This window comes from Populus euphratica, unplaced genomic scaffold, assembly GCF_000495115.2.
Source record: "Populus euphratica unplaced genomic scaffold, PopEup_1.0 scaffold399.1, whole genome shotgun sequence".
Lineage (NCBI taxonomy): Eukaryota > Viridiplantae > Streptophyta > Magnoliopsida > Malpighiales > Salicaceae > Populus > Populus euphratica.
Window position 1 is genome coordinate 104,139 of NW_011500287.1, and position 17,684 is coordinate 121,822.

General features: G+C 28.9%; 1 protein-coding gene across 1 annotated transcript; it reads left to right on the plus strand.

Moving 5' to 3' along the window:
- Positions 1–2,810: 2,810 nt before the first annotated feature.
- Positions 2,811–9,218, plus strand: LOC105113226 (serine/threonine-protein phosphatase PP-X isozyme 2). Its single transcript, XM_011009312.1, has 8 exons — positions 2,811–3,148; positions 4,613–4,765; positions 6,592–6,654; positions 6,728–6,813; positions 7,758–7,833; positions 7,935–8,203; positions 8,278–8,356; positions 8,710–9,218. Exons 1-8 carry the CDS (start codon positions 3,008–3,010, stop codon positions 8,758–8,760), a joined length of 918 nt encoding a protein of 305 aa, XP_011007614.1. The 5' UTR covers positions 2,811–3,007; the 3' UTR covers positions 8,761–9,218.
- The last annotated feature ends 8,466 nt before the right edge of the window (positions 9,219–17,684 follow it).

Genomic DNA, 17,684 nt, shown 5'->3' on the forward strand with positions numbered 1-17,684 from the left:
TGTAAACTTAATATGGACTTTAATGTTTGATACTAACATGTTTTGTATTTTGTATTTTGTTCACTTTTAATACTTTGCTTGTTAAATCATTAGTCTATATTTGTGTTGTATAACACTTGGTATAACAAATACTAGGCACTTTCATAGCACAATCGTATGATATAACCAACATTTGTGCTATGAAAAGAACTTGATTTGTTGTTAACATAAGTTATAATCATAAATACCTGATAATATTTACAAGTATTAGCATTATTTGAATAAGATAACTAATGTAATCATGTTAACAACTTATAATCTAATTAGAACCTTCTTTGAGTGTGATTTCTAATTAAGTAATAAAAAAAAGTTTATACCATACTTATTTGAAATACAATTAGTGGATCCTTTAACATTGACATTTATTTTTATCATTTTTAATCTTCACATTGATCTTCCATTTCAAAGTTCTCATCAACTTCCTTTTCTTTTTCTTTATTATTATTATTATTATCATTATTTGTACTACTACTACTGTTGTTGTTGTTGTTGTTGTTGTAGTAGTAGTATTATTGTTGTTTATAATTTATACAATTAACCTTCCTGCGGTTCGACCCCGATCTTGCCAGGTTATTTGTCACTTCGACACTCCTCCACTTAGTAAAAAAACATTATTTTTTTTTGTCGTGTCAGTCAGTAGTGTATGTTAAACAATCTTTTCTTTCCCTTTTTATTTTCACTTTCCTCCTCAATTCTCATGCATCCCTTTTAAATTCTGAGGCCAACCCCTCAATTTATATTTCATTCAAATTTGATCTCCTTTTTTTTTTATTATTATCTATCTTATTTTAATTAGTTTATAATTTTTTTTAATTTCATTCTCCTTTAATTTTTTTATTTTTTATATTTAGTCTCTATTATTTTGATTGCTATTTATTTTTTATTTTTAAATACAAATTAACTTCTTTTTTTTTTTTTTTGCAATTTCACCCTACTTCATTTTTTTTTCTTCATCAAACTTGATTTTCATTCTTTTCAATAATATTTTTTATACTTTGAAAAAAAAAACTAAATTGATATTTTTTTTTCTGATTTCATCTTTTAATATTAAATTAGTTTATAATTGATTTTCTTGATTGAACCCGAGTTTAAGATTTTATAGTTTAGGAGCTTGAGAGATTAATCTAATGTAAGGAGATACACTCAAATTTACTTTGTTTTTGTATTCTTTTTTTAAGTTCACAACTTTTTGTTTTGCCTGAATTTAAAATTAACTAGTATAGGAGTTATCTGACGTGACCTAATTAATTTGACGAGTTCAAAAAGAATCCGAATAAGTAGTAAAAAGCATGATTTAACTTAAAAAAATAATTTCAAGAAGCCATTTTATTTAATATCAAAATCACGAAATACTAGATTGATCTGAACTTCGTAATTTAACCCATAAAAAAAGTGACTCGGATCATAGACTCCCCTGAATTTAACAACTTTATTTTTTAATTATCTTTTACTTAATAATATGATAAAAAAATAGATCGCTCGTAAAAATAAGTACTAATCAAATATCTGGATATTTGTTCGAGTCTGCAATAATTTCATAGAAAACAAATTGAAATAAATTATGAAGACTAATTCAAAATTAATAAAATATTGAAAGATAAAATTAACAAAAAAAAAGCAAAAAAAAAAGAAGAAGGATTCAATCAAAAGAAAAAAAATATAGAATTTGAAAGAAAAAAAGATTATGTACTTAATGATATGATAACAAAAATAAACGCTCGCAAAATTAAGAGCAAATTTGACAAATTAAATATTAAAATATTTGTTTGGGACTGCAATGATTTTATAAAAATCTAATAAAAATCAATTATAAAAATCAATTTAAAATTAATGAAATATTAAATAATAAAATTAAAAAACAAAACAAAAAAAATTTAATAAAAAAATTAAAAAAAAAACAGGGTAGCTTTTAGGTCCCCTGATTCTTTCAATATAGACCAGTTTGCAGAATAGTAGAAGGAGATCATTTTTTTATTTTAAACCTAAAAAAATTGTTAAAGTCTCGTGGAATTGCTTTGTCTTCTTATTAAACATAAAAATATAGTTGTTTTGAATTTTTCTTTTCATCAAGATAATTTTTCTATTAAAATATATTTTATTTATCTTAATAAACACAATATTTTTAACAATTATTGATTATTAAAAAGACATTTTATAATTGTTAAAACAAGTTAATAAAACATATCAAAACAATATATTCATATGTGCGTTGAAATAAAATAAAATTATATTTAAAATCTATTTACTTTTTTAAAATAATTTAAATGAGATTTTGATGAATAATTTATTATTACTACTATTATTTTTATATCAAATATATGATAATTAAAAATAAATTATTAATATTGAAATAAAAATTGTTTAAGAATCTTGTTAAAACTTATATATATATATATATGTTATTTTAGAAGCAAAACAAATGTAGTTGTTTTGGAAAAATAAACAAATGACAGGACGTATATGTTTGCTATAAATAAAATAACGAGATCCTGCTCAAAACACACAATCTCAAAATTACATAAATTTAATTTAAAATGATAAAAAATATATTATTTTATTTTTTATTATTATATATATAATCATCTAGATTCTGATTTCTCCAAACATAGATGAGATATTTTATTTGTAGGTAAAAAAATAAAAAAAAATAAAAAAATTGACACTTACTTTCATCGAATCTGACTTTCATCAAATCATATATTGTCCGTACACATTACCGATAATTTGTCACATTGTCTTTAGAGCGTCGAGGGAGAGAGGGCAGACCACAAAAAATTGATCAACTAATTGTAGTTTAATATTAATATATAGCTAGCCAGGAGCCCGTGGTATTGCAAATTATATTCAACAAATACTCGCAGCGAAGAAAAGCAAGCTGCCATCTCTGTTGTAGATGAAGAGATAGAGAGAGAGATTTGGAGAAGATACAAAAAGGAAAAGGAGAAATCGGAGAGGACGAGAATAAGAGATGTCAGACCTCGACAGGCAAATTGAGCAACTGAAGAAGTGCGAGCCATTGAAGGAATCGGAAGTGAAAGCACTTTGCCTCAAAGCTATGGAAATCCTCGTCGAAGAGAGCAACGTTCAACGCGTCGATGCTCCCGTCACTGTACGTTTTATTAATTTTTGAATGTCTTCTTTTTGCTATGTGAGGTAAAAAGCCTGCTGCTAATGTAACATTTGGATTAATTTTTGAAGTCTATTATTGGTTTTGATTCATCATAACTTGGTGTTTTACTCCTAATTCTCACCAATCTTTATTTACTGAAATACTGAATTCAAAATTTGATTTTAGGGTTTTTGGTTTTTTTTTAATAGATGTCAAAACAATGGAAAAACACCTGAAAACATCATCAATTTGGTGATTTTCTTCCTCTTCCAAAACACTTACAACTGCATTACCAAACACACACGAAGTTTTCTAATTCTTATTTTGAGATTTCTTACTGGTTTAATATGTATTGGAAAAGCTTTTTTCTCTCTAGAGAAATTCAGTAGTAGTTTATTATTAACAAGTGTGTGTGTTTATATATTAAATTTTGATGTAAATGTGGAGTTATGTATATGCTTAATCGGCACAAGACGTGAACCTTGTATTTTTTTAGTTTTTATTTTTATGATGGAGTAGTTATATGCCTTTTCTTTTCTTCTCTCCTTTTTTTTTTCCATTCTTTTCTTTTCTTTTCTCTCCTTTTTTTTTTCCCAATTGAATATGAAATATGAAATATTTCAAGATTTTAACCATTCTATTTAAATAATTAGACAATTATAGAAATAGTTTTGCATCTACTTCGAGTCTGTGTTTTTGTTTAGTGTTGAGACTGTCTGAGTTAGCTGCTCAATCAAAACAGCAGAAGATAATGTTGGACAAGGAACCTTTGGTTTAGGATGACTTATTGTATACAGGAGGTTGGTACTTCAGTTGTCTTAGGTTGAATTTAGGTCCAAATGAATCGTAATTTGGGTAAGTCAAACGGTGGATTTAGTTCTGGATGAGTCTAGTATGACTTTCTTAGTTCGTTAGCTTGCTTTTTTAATGTTAATATTACATCAGGAGGAGTGACATCTTGTTTCTGAACCCGGAAAAGGTAGCTCCAACTTCAAAGTATGGCAATGAATTTTCTGCCACAATTATATTGCATAAAATGAGGAGCAACCAAGAAGCGTATCTTACGATTGTTTTTTCCCCGGTTAATTTAAAGTCCTATATGTTTCCTATGCTGTATGTTTAGAAAGATACTACTCAATGGATGTTTTGTCTCTAAATGTGTATGGGAGTAAAATCTCAGATCGACACATGGAAATAAGTTTTTACCCCATTGTATATCAATGTTATGCTGCCTACTTCATCTGAGCATTTAGCAGCATGTTATCTTGTAATATCATTATTATTTTGTCTCACAATGACAAACTTCTTGACATGCATAATTTCTTTTTTTTCAAACAGTTTCTCTTTGAGTTGTTTTTACATAGAATGGTTTAAACAGGGTTACTTGGAAGTGTTTATTCTGTATACTAATGTTTGAGGTTTTCAATATCTGTACTAAGATTATACAATTTTCACTGTGCATAGATATGTGGTGATATTCATGGACAGTTTTATGACATGAAAGAGCTTTTCAAAGTAGGAGGGGATTGCCCAAAGACTAACTACTTGTTTCTTGGAGATTTTGTTGACAGAGGATTTTACTCCGTTGAGACATTTCTGCTTCTACTAGCCCTTAAGGTACATATTATTATTATTATTATCTATTGGAATTTAAGGTACTCTGTTGAGACATGTATGCTTTTATTATTGACAAGGTTCTTTCTCTTACTGATACACAACATTTCTTAACTATATTTCTTCTGATTTTTCATCACCTCGCCATTCTCTTTGGAAAGTTTCACGGTCAAATGCCAACAGATTGACTTCCAAAGTATGTCTCCTTTTAGGAGTTGTTTCTGGATAGATTGTAAAAAAACAAAAATTAACTTGTATCATGACTTTTTGGAGACAACACTGTCTGGAAGTATGTTATTTTAACCTTTGCACGGTAGGCCATATCGACAGTTCAGGGGAGTGTTATTTTTTATGCTGGTGCAAGGTGTGCACCATCTGATTGGTCATGCTTACAGTTTAATTGGCATAAGAATTCATGCATAAGGCAGTTGGTCTAATAATTTGTTCCATTTCTGCCACCTGAGAATTTCTTATAAAAAAGTTAAACTGATATAGCAAGATAGTGACTGTTAAAATAGGGGTGTCCAGTTGGGTGAATTTTGCTTTTTTGCTCTTTTTTTTTTGGCGCTTCCAATCCAACTTTTCAATTTTTCTAATATCATAACATGTCCTGACCCGTGAAGTTACAAAACCCAAGTGGTTTTTGAGGCAATTTGGATAATTTTCTGTGGATAATGCTGATAACCACGAGCCTTGTGGGACTAAATTACCACAATTTTGATCTACAGAAACTAAGATGAACAGTTTCCTTCCTCACCTGAATGGAGCATAAGCCACAGCTTGAAAAACATAAAAGACAGAAGAATCACCATCTTACTGGAATATGTAAATGGATTGGATCTATTTTATAATATTAATATATAATTCACTGCTTCCAATTAAGTTCCTAGTTTAAAGTTTGAACAATTATACTTTTATTTTTCTAAAGAACATGCCTATCTTTACAAGCAGCATCTAAGGATTATAAAAAGATGAACAGAAGTTTATTTGTTTTTCATGAGTCCACTGACTCAGAAGCAGGGAACAGAGTGAATGAAGAAAAATATGTATTTATAGGAGGGTATGCCATGATAGGACTTATATATATATATATTAGCAATATACCTATTCAGGTCGATTTTAATGGATTTTTCAGAATCTTGACCAACAACCTGACCTGTGAAGTCCATTTTCTTGCCTTTTGAACCCAAATTTATTTGCTACAACCAAAAACCCATCATTTATGAGTCAGGTGTTAAGTCATATCTTCAATTTTGAGAGCTCAATAGAAATCAAAATTGACAATGCTTGTTAAAAAGCTACCTGAACAATAATCAATCAATTCAGTAAATGGCATTTTGAGATTCTGTAGCAGCAGGAGCAATAAAAGAAAGTGCTGTACTAAATGGACTAGGGATAGAATGCATTAAGAGATTGGAAATTATGTGTAATCTTGAACTTAAAAAACCTGGTATTTCAAACTTTGACATCAGTGCTATCGATGTATGAAGACCTTACTAGAAAAAAATGAAGCTGATCAAATTCATTGATGAACTAAAAACTTGAAGCTAGAGGTCAATGAGAAGCAATCCTAATCACCTGATGATCTTTTTGAGATCTTTCTGTTTTTATGTCATCATCATGGACTATGGTATCTTACATAAAGCTGCCTAAAAATTGTTGTTTTGGTGGGACTTTCAGCCTGAATTCAATCTTGTATCGTGAAATTTGGCTTGGTAATGTATAAAATTCACAGGCATCAGTGATTATTTCTGTTCAATGAGTAATTAATGTTCCATCGATTGTCTTATGATCTCTCTCTTTTTATCTAATAGCTTTTGTATTATCAGGTGAGGTATCCAGATAGGATAACACTCATTAGAGGGAATCATGAGAGCCGTCAGATAACTCAGGTTAGATCTGTTATGATTATTCTTGTTCAACTTGTATTTGTTAAAGATTTTGACATTGGTTCTTTCTTCACAGGTATATGGATTTTATGATGAGTGTCTGCGTAAATATGGCTCAGTGAATGTTTGGAGATATTGCACCGATATATTTGATTATCTAAGGTATGCTAATAATTTAGGGAAATATCCTGAAAATGAGTAGGGGTGGGGGGATCAGGGGAGAGTGAGAGAGAGCAAGATATATCTGAGTTAGTAAGGTTGGATGCTATAAAAATCTAGCAAGAACTGGGTTACAACTTAGTTTTCATCAGGTGGTTGCACTGGATGTCCAACTGATGATTGCTGTCTGCTATCTAATAATGGCCTTTCATGTGATGTTCATCATCCAATTGAGGATCATGTGGTACAGTGGTACTTATGCAAAGAGAGTTGCAATTGTGTGAAAGCTATAAGTTTTCTGACGTTGGCAAAATCCATTCTGTGCTGCTTCTTTTCTGCCATGTCAGATTTCTCTTTATCTGGTACTGGGAGTTACTGACAAGTCACAGTTTTTATTAGACATTAATTTATCTCGTGTTCCTTACACCATGGTTTCTGGACTTAGTTGTTACCTTCATACTAGCTGGAACCCTGATTTGAATGTGCTCATATTATGGTAGGATTGGGATTAAGTGTTAAAGCTTCTTTCTTTTCTACTGTCCTGTCATATCATAGCGAGGCTGAGAATTAACGGATACTGACTAGTGAGGTACATACTATTGTCATCTACCTTCTGATGGGTGCCCTGGTCCAACTGTGCTTATATTTTGGTAGGGTTGGAAGAAAGTATTAAAGCTTCTTTCTTTTTCCATGGTTTAGTGTGATGTCAGAATGATAGATTTCCATTGATGTGATTCAATGTGGGAACGAGTACTACTTGCCTTATGGACAGAAAGTAAAGTTTTCTGTTAATAAGTTTCATTTATATGTTTGCTTGCCATTTCACTGCAAGTTCCAATGGACCTTCTAAAATCAACTTTAGCACCTGTTGTTGTCATTCTTTTTCACCGCTTTTAAAATGCTTCTGACAACATTTTTCAATTCTAATTGTGATGTTGGTTTATCAGTCTGTCAGCACTGATTGAGAATAAGGTTTTTAGTGTCCATGGTGGTCTCTCTCCTGCCATATCAACATTGGATCAGGTTGAAGAATCCATCCAACATGGTTTTTCTTCTCCTTTTGTTATTATTTTTTCTTCACTGAAAATTTGTGGAAGAAACTGCTAACACTACCCATTTTCCAGATCCGGACAATTGATAGGAAGCAAGAAGTACCTCACGATGGTGCCATGTGTGATCTTCTTTGGTCAGACCCTGAAGATATGGTCGATGGTTGGGGGTTGAGTCCACGTGGTGCTGGTTTTCTATTTGGTGGCAGTGTGGTCACTTCTTTCACCCACGCAAACAATATTGATTACATATGCCGTGCTCATCAGCTGGTGATGGAAGGTTATAAGTGGATGTTCAGGAACCAAATAGTCACAGTCTGGTCGGCTCCAAACTACTGTTACAGGTAAATTAGCATGTAAGATTTGCCCCCTTATCTGCTCAATGGTAATGTGCTTTTTCCCTTCAAATATGTTGCAGATGTGGTAATGTAGCTGCAATCCTTGAGCTGGATGAAAATCTTAACAAGCAGTTTCGCGTGTTTGATGCTGCTCCACAGGTTTGCATGAACAATCTCCTATGGCATGTGATCATCAAAACAGCAGCAATATCAGATTTATGCACACAGCCATATAATAGTCTGGACACATCCAGTTTCATGAAAAATCGCCTTAATGCTTTAAGGATTTTTAACTTGGATTGCATATGTTTATTCACAAAATGGACACATTTAACGTAATATAATTACCTCTAAAAAGGATTGGGATAAGGTATTGCAATTGCCTGAAATGTGTGTAGAAACTTACACTTCCATGCAAGCATTAAGGGTGTACTTGGGTGCTGCCTCTTATGCATTGTCATTGTCGTCGTATTTTATTGTAATGAGCTCTGAAAGGTTCAAAATGAATGCAGGAATCAAGAGGCGCACCTTCCAAAAAACCAGCACCCGATTACTTCTTATGATATCGATTAGGTGAAGTTTCATCACCTGAGACAAGTGAATTGATGCTGGAGAAAATTTATGGTGAAGAAATCTCAGACACAAGGAGAAATTATTGGGAAGGTTACCCAATGATCAACTCTTGAAATAATCAGCAAGAGTTGTTCTTTTTTTTTTTTCTCGCTTGGATCGTTGGGGTTTGCCTTTCTTTTGCGTCGTTAACTTCCACTTTTTTTTTAATGTCAGTGTAACAGTAATTATCCTATGCAATGTGTGATTGGGTCCTGGAATATGGGACCCGTTTCCTTCATGTGCCAGGGTAGCAGGGGCAGTGGGTCTTGCTGCAAAAGAAGGTTGCTACGCTTGGATTGCATGTGAAGGAAAATAGGAGCCTGGGAAAAAACCAAAAAATAGGAAAGCAAGGAAACTATTCCCGTGAACATTTATTGAATATTTTTAAACAGGACCTGACTGGTTCTCATGTGTGCGTGTTTTTATTTATTGTGAGGTGACAAATTAAAGATATCTCTAGCCACCTTTCATCAATCAATCACAACGATGGAATGTAAAAATCATCTTGCCCAGAACTTTGTTTAAGCTCTCAGCGAGTTTGATCTATTCATTAGCTCGAATTCAAGACACTTCAATGATGATCTGATTGCGAGTATGGCAACGCCCTTGGTTCTTGACGTGCGGTGAGAATCGAGCAGCAACAACAGAAGAAACTTCCAATGTTTCCAAGTACTCCTATGAGCTCACGAGGATCCTCTCACGGTAACTCTTCTTAAACTTGAAGGGTAGCCCTGGCTTTTTGTAGCTATCTTTACAGAAGCATGAGATGATATGACTGAAGGAAGTGCGCCTTAATGCATCAATATAATCACCTTAAGAACTAGATCCTCTAGTGAAGGAGTGGGTGATCATATTGAAACAATCGAGATGAACACCACAGTTATTGATGTTAGCCTAGAGGTAGGTTGCTATTCTTATGAATTTTATGTTTGAAACATGCTGAATTGAATTCAATTTCTATATAAATCATTTCTTTTGTCACGTTTAAAACAACATAAACCATAGGCATTTTAAAGATGATATAAAAAGACCTTTAATATTAATTGTTCATTAAATATTTGTTGAAAAAAATTAAAATAAAAAAATTTGTTAAAATAAAATTTCAATTAAAATCTTTTCATTGGAATGTTAAGAAAGATTCTTTTATCTAGCAAAGAAAATAAACATACTCATAAACATATTAATCTAGGTCCCCCTAAATTGAATAACACCACAAATCATAAAATTCAATTAGAACCCTTTCTGATGGCTAAGTTCCAAGATTTTGGCAACTCTTGGTCCATATGGTTATGCATGAACCCACATGGGACCCTTCTTTTACAGAAAGTTGACTAGAGGTTTCAGTTAATGTATCTTGGTTTTGCTAGCTAATTGTTAAGACTCAAGATCTTTTTCTTCTTCTTTTTTTTTGTTGATTTGTTAGTTTAAAGAGGGCTTTCCATTTGCCATATATATGAACCTCTTCTTGGAGAACAAGCATAAATACTAATTATATTGTCTTTACAAGATAAGATTAAGATTAGAGGTAAGCAAACTCTAAAAGCGGTGAAAAAGATAAAGGTAGAGAAAAGATAAAAAATGATGGACAATAAGATTATTCTGTAAAAAAAAAACAATGATTACTTTGTAGGGTTTTTAGAAGGAAAAAAAGAGGTGTATATTTTTAAAATATCACTTTCAATACTAATTCTAAAACGAATTACTATTGTAAATCAAAGTGTTTTGATTCTTTTTATTAATTGAATTTTATTTGGAATTCAAATTAATATCCTAAGAAGAATTACAAACATAAGAATATATTTGTCTCTTTGAATTGAATTCATAAGGTTTCAAATAACCTATAAGGGTTGAAGTTCCCTCTTCCCTAGTAATACTTTAAGACCATCACACTAACACTCTTACATATCTTGTTGAAATTGAAGAGGTTATAGTACTAAATCAACCTTATAAGGCGATTCTTCTAAACTAGTAGTAAGTCTTTATAGTTATTTAAATAAACTTTTTAATATATATGTTTTTTATTTTGATAAAAAACTTGTTTTCCTTGTGTCAATGAACTTTAGATGCTATACTATCTCTGATCTTTACTCCCCTTGTGTCAATGAACTTTAGATGCTATATTATCTCTGATCTTTACTCCACCAATAGACATTACATCTATTGAAATAAATTCTAAGAAAGAAGGCCAACTAAGAGGGTCGTTACTAGTTAATATCAAAGAGATAATAATCATTCTTCACTTAAAGGATATTGATTTAAACAATAAAGTCTCTATTGATTATCTGAAATAACTTTTGGAGGACACTCTTTTTTTAGAGCTCAAGGATTTATTAAATCATAGTACAAGAAAAGTTTTGGCACATTATGGAAGGATATTGATCTTTTTATTAGTATCAAAGTTGTTGTAACAAAAATATTACAATATAGTAAGGCTTCTAAGAATCTTTTAAATCTTAAAGAGAATAATGAAAGATTAAATATCCAACTATTTAAAAGTTAATCAGCCCCTTAAAAATGCTTCTTTCCAGGTTCAATCCCAAGAAACCAAGATGGTTCACATTTGGCTAGGGTTGTAAAAGAGCTTATCGATGTTAAAGCTGATGCGGCCTCTAGAGTGATTAAAGTTATAAATTATATAGAAATATAGGAATAATCATCATGAATTGTTTTTTTATATAAAATACAACCATAATTTGTTCTTTTTCTTTATTTAAACAACTATGTTATCTTTTTATTTATATTAATTAATTGTTTAATAGTTTAAACTTATGATATATAAAGATATGAATTTGAACCAACTTATAACTCAAGCTAAACTAATTATACTTGATATATAATCAATATAATATCTAATATCTAGCAAGGAGACCATTTTCTATATCTTGAATTCTTATGATCAATTAGGAGTATAGCCTTTCATTCTAGATTATTTTTTTAAGAAATATTTTGATCAAACATATTTGTTATATGCCTTTTTGACCTTTCTTTTATGTTCTACAAATGTTTTAAAGCATGAAGCCTTACTTCATCCAAATCCTCAAATTCAAATAATTTAACTGAATGATAGTTTGAACTATTTATGTTATATTATGCAAACTTATTTTTGTAGCTTAAATTTCATAAGTAACATAGTATCATGTCCATATATTAAGGTAAATGATGATGTTTCTAAAGTAGTCTTCTATAAATTATTATATTCATATAGTATTTTTGATAAAGTATCTAGTCATATTCTATGATTGTTTCTAACCAATTTCTAAAGGTTGAAGATCAAAGTCTTATTGGTTGATTTTACTTACCCATTAGCTTGGACATAATAGAAATAGATTGGATTATTTTAAATTTATACTCCTATTCAAATTACTTCATATCCTCCCCGATGAATACTTATCCTTTTTTAATAATAATAGTTTATAGGGGTCTAAACCTATAAATCATTTGTTTTTTAATGAATTTGATAATTGTTTCATGGTTAATCGATCGATAAGAAATAACTTTAACCCACTTGAAAAAGTAATTCACAACTATAAAGATGTTGTTATGTCCTCTTAAAGATGAAAGATGTATCTTACTAATGATGTTCATTATTCAACCCTTGATTGGTGGTTTGACCATTGCATTAAGTTCTTTAAAAAGTACATGTTAGATTGGACCAAACTATTGATATTCTTTGTAGTACTTTGTATAACTAATACAATTCTTAGTTATGCTCGACCAATAAAAAATATAGTTCATGATAAGCCACCTCATCTTAATTCTAGAATTGGTAAGCCCCACCAAGTTTTTCATAAATCAAACATGACCAACAAGACTTATTTTGATCCTTAGTTTCTTAGTAAAATTTTAGTCTTATGTCTACTATAGAATAATATATTTTAAAGATATTGAAATTCTCTTGAAAAAAGGTTTTAATTTCATCTTTTTAATCATTCTGTAGGTAAAAATGCTCTAATGTCATTAAAACCCCTATTTGTAATTGATAGAAAAAATTAATAATAGTTTTAGTATTAATGTCTTGGCATTTTCGACTACGAAAAACTACATTGTTATGTTTTTCTTAGTAGTTATATTAGATATTAGGTAGGTTGATTAATTAATGGTTTTGACAAGAATAATACCATAACTATTAAAGGTTATCTAACAAAAACAGGATCAGATAACCTTTGAAAAAGATTTATGACCATAATATTGTATAGAGTTAAAATGAGAATTGACATTCATATCTTCAAATAATTGGTTGATAATAAGTAATGAATCCTAAGTTATTGTGATCAATTGTACTCCTAACTATAAAAGTATTTTCAGGCCTATAATTAAGGTTTTATATTCAACTTGATTGTTTTTGCTAGGAAAATCAAACCAAAAGGATAAGGTTATTTTATGATATGCAGAGAATATTATTACCACCCTTGTAATGACTGTGATGCAGAGAATATTATTACCACCCTTGTAACGATTGTGTTTTTTTTTTTTTATGTATCAAATAATAGTTGATAGGGAAAAATTTATACCATGATGATATTGATATTTTGCTCTAATTTATAGTTTTTACTGAAGTAAGGATGATCAATAAAGAAATAACCCAAAGATTAGCCTTTAATTGTTTTTTAGGTCATAATACATATTAAATTCAAACAATGATAGTACCCATTTTCCAATATGATCTTTCAAAAAAAGTTTTGATAACATATATTTAATTAAATATAGTTTGTATATTATGTAAATATCAACTAGTAAAATATACCAGTGTAATTTGCCATAAGAAAATTACAAAACAAATATAATTTTTTTATTGATATATATCTTGCTTCAACTATTATAAGCATCTGATTGAGATAATACACATCTTACAGGTTCAGAGTTTTTTTCTTATGATAGAAACTGTAAGATTCTTAATTTATTAATATCTAATTTATTAATAGAAACTGTAAGATTCTTAATTAATAACAAGAAAGATAACGATTATTTTATTAGGATTCAATAATTTTTAAATATAATAAATATAAGCTAATATTGATGAAAGCTTGTCACCCAATACATTCTAAATCTTAACATCCATATATGCAACTACTTTATTTCTTAATATATGAGGAGAACTATCGATATCATAATGATTGATGAAAATATTTATTTGAAGTCCAATAATGATAAGCATTTGATTGTTAGTAAAAATGAGATCAAAATAAATCCTGTGAAAAAAAAAACAATTTATTTTTCATTACAAGTCTTTATTTATTTTCATTTTAAGCTATTATTTTGTCCTAAACATCATCATCGCTCTTTAATAGATGTTTCAAACAATACAATCACCATCAACAATAAGCATAGAAAAATTATTACTATACACATAAAAATTAAAGCCAATAAAATGATTTGCATTAAACAATCATTATTTAAGATTAAATATGGTTTTGAAATAATGATAATTTTAACACATTCTTATAATCTTGATCTTCACTATTTTTTCCTATCAATTTAAAAGCACCTAAAATGAGTTTAATTATACTAATAATCACATGACAACTAAAGCACCAAAACATCCTCAGTATACCATTAAAAAAAAAACATACGACTTGCTCCTCAAACAAATCAAGAATAGTTTACAAATTATAGCAAGTCTTGTTGATTTGTAATAGAAAATAACAGCTTTATAAGATCAAAATTTCGCTCAAAACTTTGCTGCAATAATATGTTTTATTAAATCATCAAAAACCCATATAAATGAAGATTAACATGAAACATAATTGCAAAAAAAAAACATTGTTAATTGTTGTCAAATCTGACATAGTAGCTAGTCAAATTAGCACAGTTAATGAAAACTAGCTATGTGATAAGATAGCAAAGGAAAGAATTAGAAACCAAGAAAAAAAGCTTGTAAAAAAATTATATAAACAGTAATGCGAGTATAGCTACCAGAATAAATAGTAAAACTACATCTTGTTTTAATCTTCTTTATTAATAACTATTAATTGTTAATTTTTATTAGCATCCTTTATTTTACCTTTAAAATCCTTCAATATGACCCCTACGATGACCCCTTTTTATCTCATATTTTGATAGGTTGTAGACATCGAACTATTAAACATCTTTTCTTTATTGCAATTGAATTGAATTTATAAATAAATTAAATTTATATATTTTGAAAAGAAAAAATCTGATTTATTTTGTTTTTAATATTATCCTTATTACTTTTATCTTATCTCTTCAAAGATCTTTTGAAAGGTAATTTAAAAAAGTTAATTTTAATATTAAATTTTTTATTTTTAGAATATAATTCTTAATATTGAAAAATAATTCAAATATAAGATTTTATTAAAATCTCTTAATTGAATTTGATTTAAAGGATTTCATACATGCCGAAAGAAAAAATGTATTCTATAATATTAACCTATTATTAAACTAGATGGATTAAATCATCAAATTATATTTTAACTAAAGACTGTGTTCCTTAGCATTATATATATATATATATATATATATATATATTTTGCCATTATATATATATATATATATATATATATATAGTTTGCAAACATATTTGAATGATTTTGCAATTTATTTTTTCCTTTGAAAGAGATTCTAAAAGTTATAACTTAAACTTATAAAATAAAGTGAAAAACAAAAACGATTTGGAATTTTTTATGTTTTTGATTTTTGGGTAAGGATATAGTTGGCAAACATGCTTTCCTTTTAACACTAGTTTATCCTTTATATTTTTGTTTTTATTTTGCCAAACAAGTCCTAAAAATTTCAAAACAAATCCTAAGACCATTTTAAAATTATTTTTAGATATCTCGCATGTTTTTTCAATAATTTCCATGTTTTTCCAATAATTTCATTTGACAACAAGGTTGTAAATTTGCAGTGTAAGATACTTATATGCTATTAAAAATACCTTCTTTTCTTAAAAATTTCAAAAAAAATTATAAAAAATTTCTAATAAAAAAATTATACAATATATGTTTTTATTTGAATGCATATGGCCAAATAAAAAAAATCATTCATATTTTATAAAAAAAAGGGGTGCATTTTCATTATATTTTGAAAAATACAAAAAAAAAATCAATAAGTTTCATAACCAATTTATGATTATACATTAGGATTTGATCAAAATTTCAAAATACACCACTAAAATTAATTTGTTTAATTAATATTTGGGGTATGAATTTTACAATGTAACGCATATTTCTGGTATTAAATTAAATGATTTGAAAAAAAAAATATTAGAAATTAATTATAGACTTTAATATTTAAAATTACATTATAAAGCATATCTTTGGGTATTAAAGATACAAAATATAAATAAATATATCATTAATTTTTTGTGCCTTAGAACAGTTAGATTTTAGCCTAGTAAGGCAGGTTTCTTTCTATTGAAGAGGATATATCTTAGATGTTAGACAAACCAACGAATAGAAACATAAACTAGAAAAACAATTGATCAACAAGGCAACTTATCATAGGTACGATGCACTAGAAATGATGTGTCTTTCTCGTATATAATTAGTTCTCTTACCCATACTTTCACATTTCAATAGATTTCCTTGTGAAAATAATACTAAGTGGTAACTTGACACGACGAAAAGATTGATGTCTTCTGCCAAGTGTAGAGTGTCGAAGTAATAAATAACCCGGCAAGACCGGGGTCGAACCACAGGGAGGTTAATTGTACAAATTATAAACAACAATAATAACAATAATAACAATAATTATAAACAACAACAACAACAACAACAACAACAACAACAACAACAACAACAACAATAATAATAATAACAACAACAACAACAACAACAACAACAACAACAACAACAACAACAACAACAACAACAACAACAACAACAACAACAACAACAACAACAACAACAACAACAACAACAACAACAACAACAAAATAATAAAGAAAAAGAAAGAGAAGAAGAAGAAGAAAATGAGAACTTGGAGATGAAATATTAATGTAAGGATTAAACAATGATAATAACAAATGTCAAGGTTAAAGGTTCCACTAATGGTATGTCAAACAAGTATAGTATAAACTCTTATTATTCAATTGGAAACCACACACAAAAGAGGTTCCAATCAGATCATATATTGTTAACATGATTACATTAGTCATCTTATTCGATTAATGCTAATACTTGTAAATCTCGTCAAGCATTCATGATTATAACTTATGTTAACAACAAATCAAGTTCCTTTCATAGCCAAGTGTCGGTTATACCATACAGTATGGGCTATGAAAGTGCCAAGCATTTGTTGTACCAAGTGTTCTACAACATAAATCAAGATTAGTCATTTAACAAGCAAAGTATTAAAGAGTGAACAAGATAACAAATATAAAACATGTTAGTATCAAGCATTAAAGTCCATATTAAGTTTACACTATACTTATTCTTACACCATTAGTGTAACCTTTTCACCTTGACATAATAAACTTAGCTAGACATAATGAAAGAAAGAAAAATAAATAAACAAAATAAGAATATAAATAAGATAAAAGTTAACTAAGGAAATGAAAGGCATAAACTTGATATTAATGAAAGCAAAGTATAAACATTACAAAAAATACAAAGAGAGAAAGCAAGAGCATGATCTTGATCTGGAAACTAAGATGCCTAAATGCATGGCAAATGCCTCCTTTTATAGGCCAAAATTGGGAACTATTGATTTGATAACTAATTGATGAGTGGGTGACCAACTCTTGACTTAGTGACAATCCTTATCTTCTCTTATCTGCCCAAAACATCATTAATAACATTACATTTGGAGCCACTTGAAAACATGAAAGTTGTAGGAAATTGTCTCGGCTTTCTTGTGTAAAAATTCAGGTCATTTGAACTTCTAAAACTCCAGATATGGGCCAAATACTGAACAG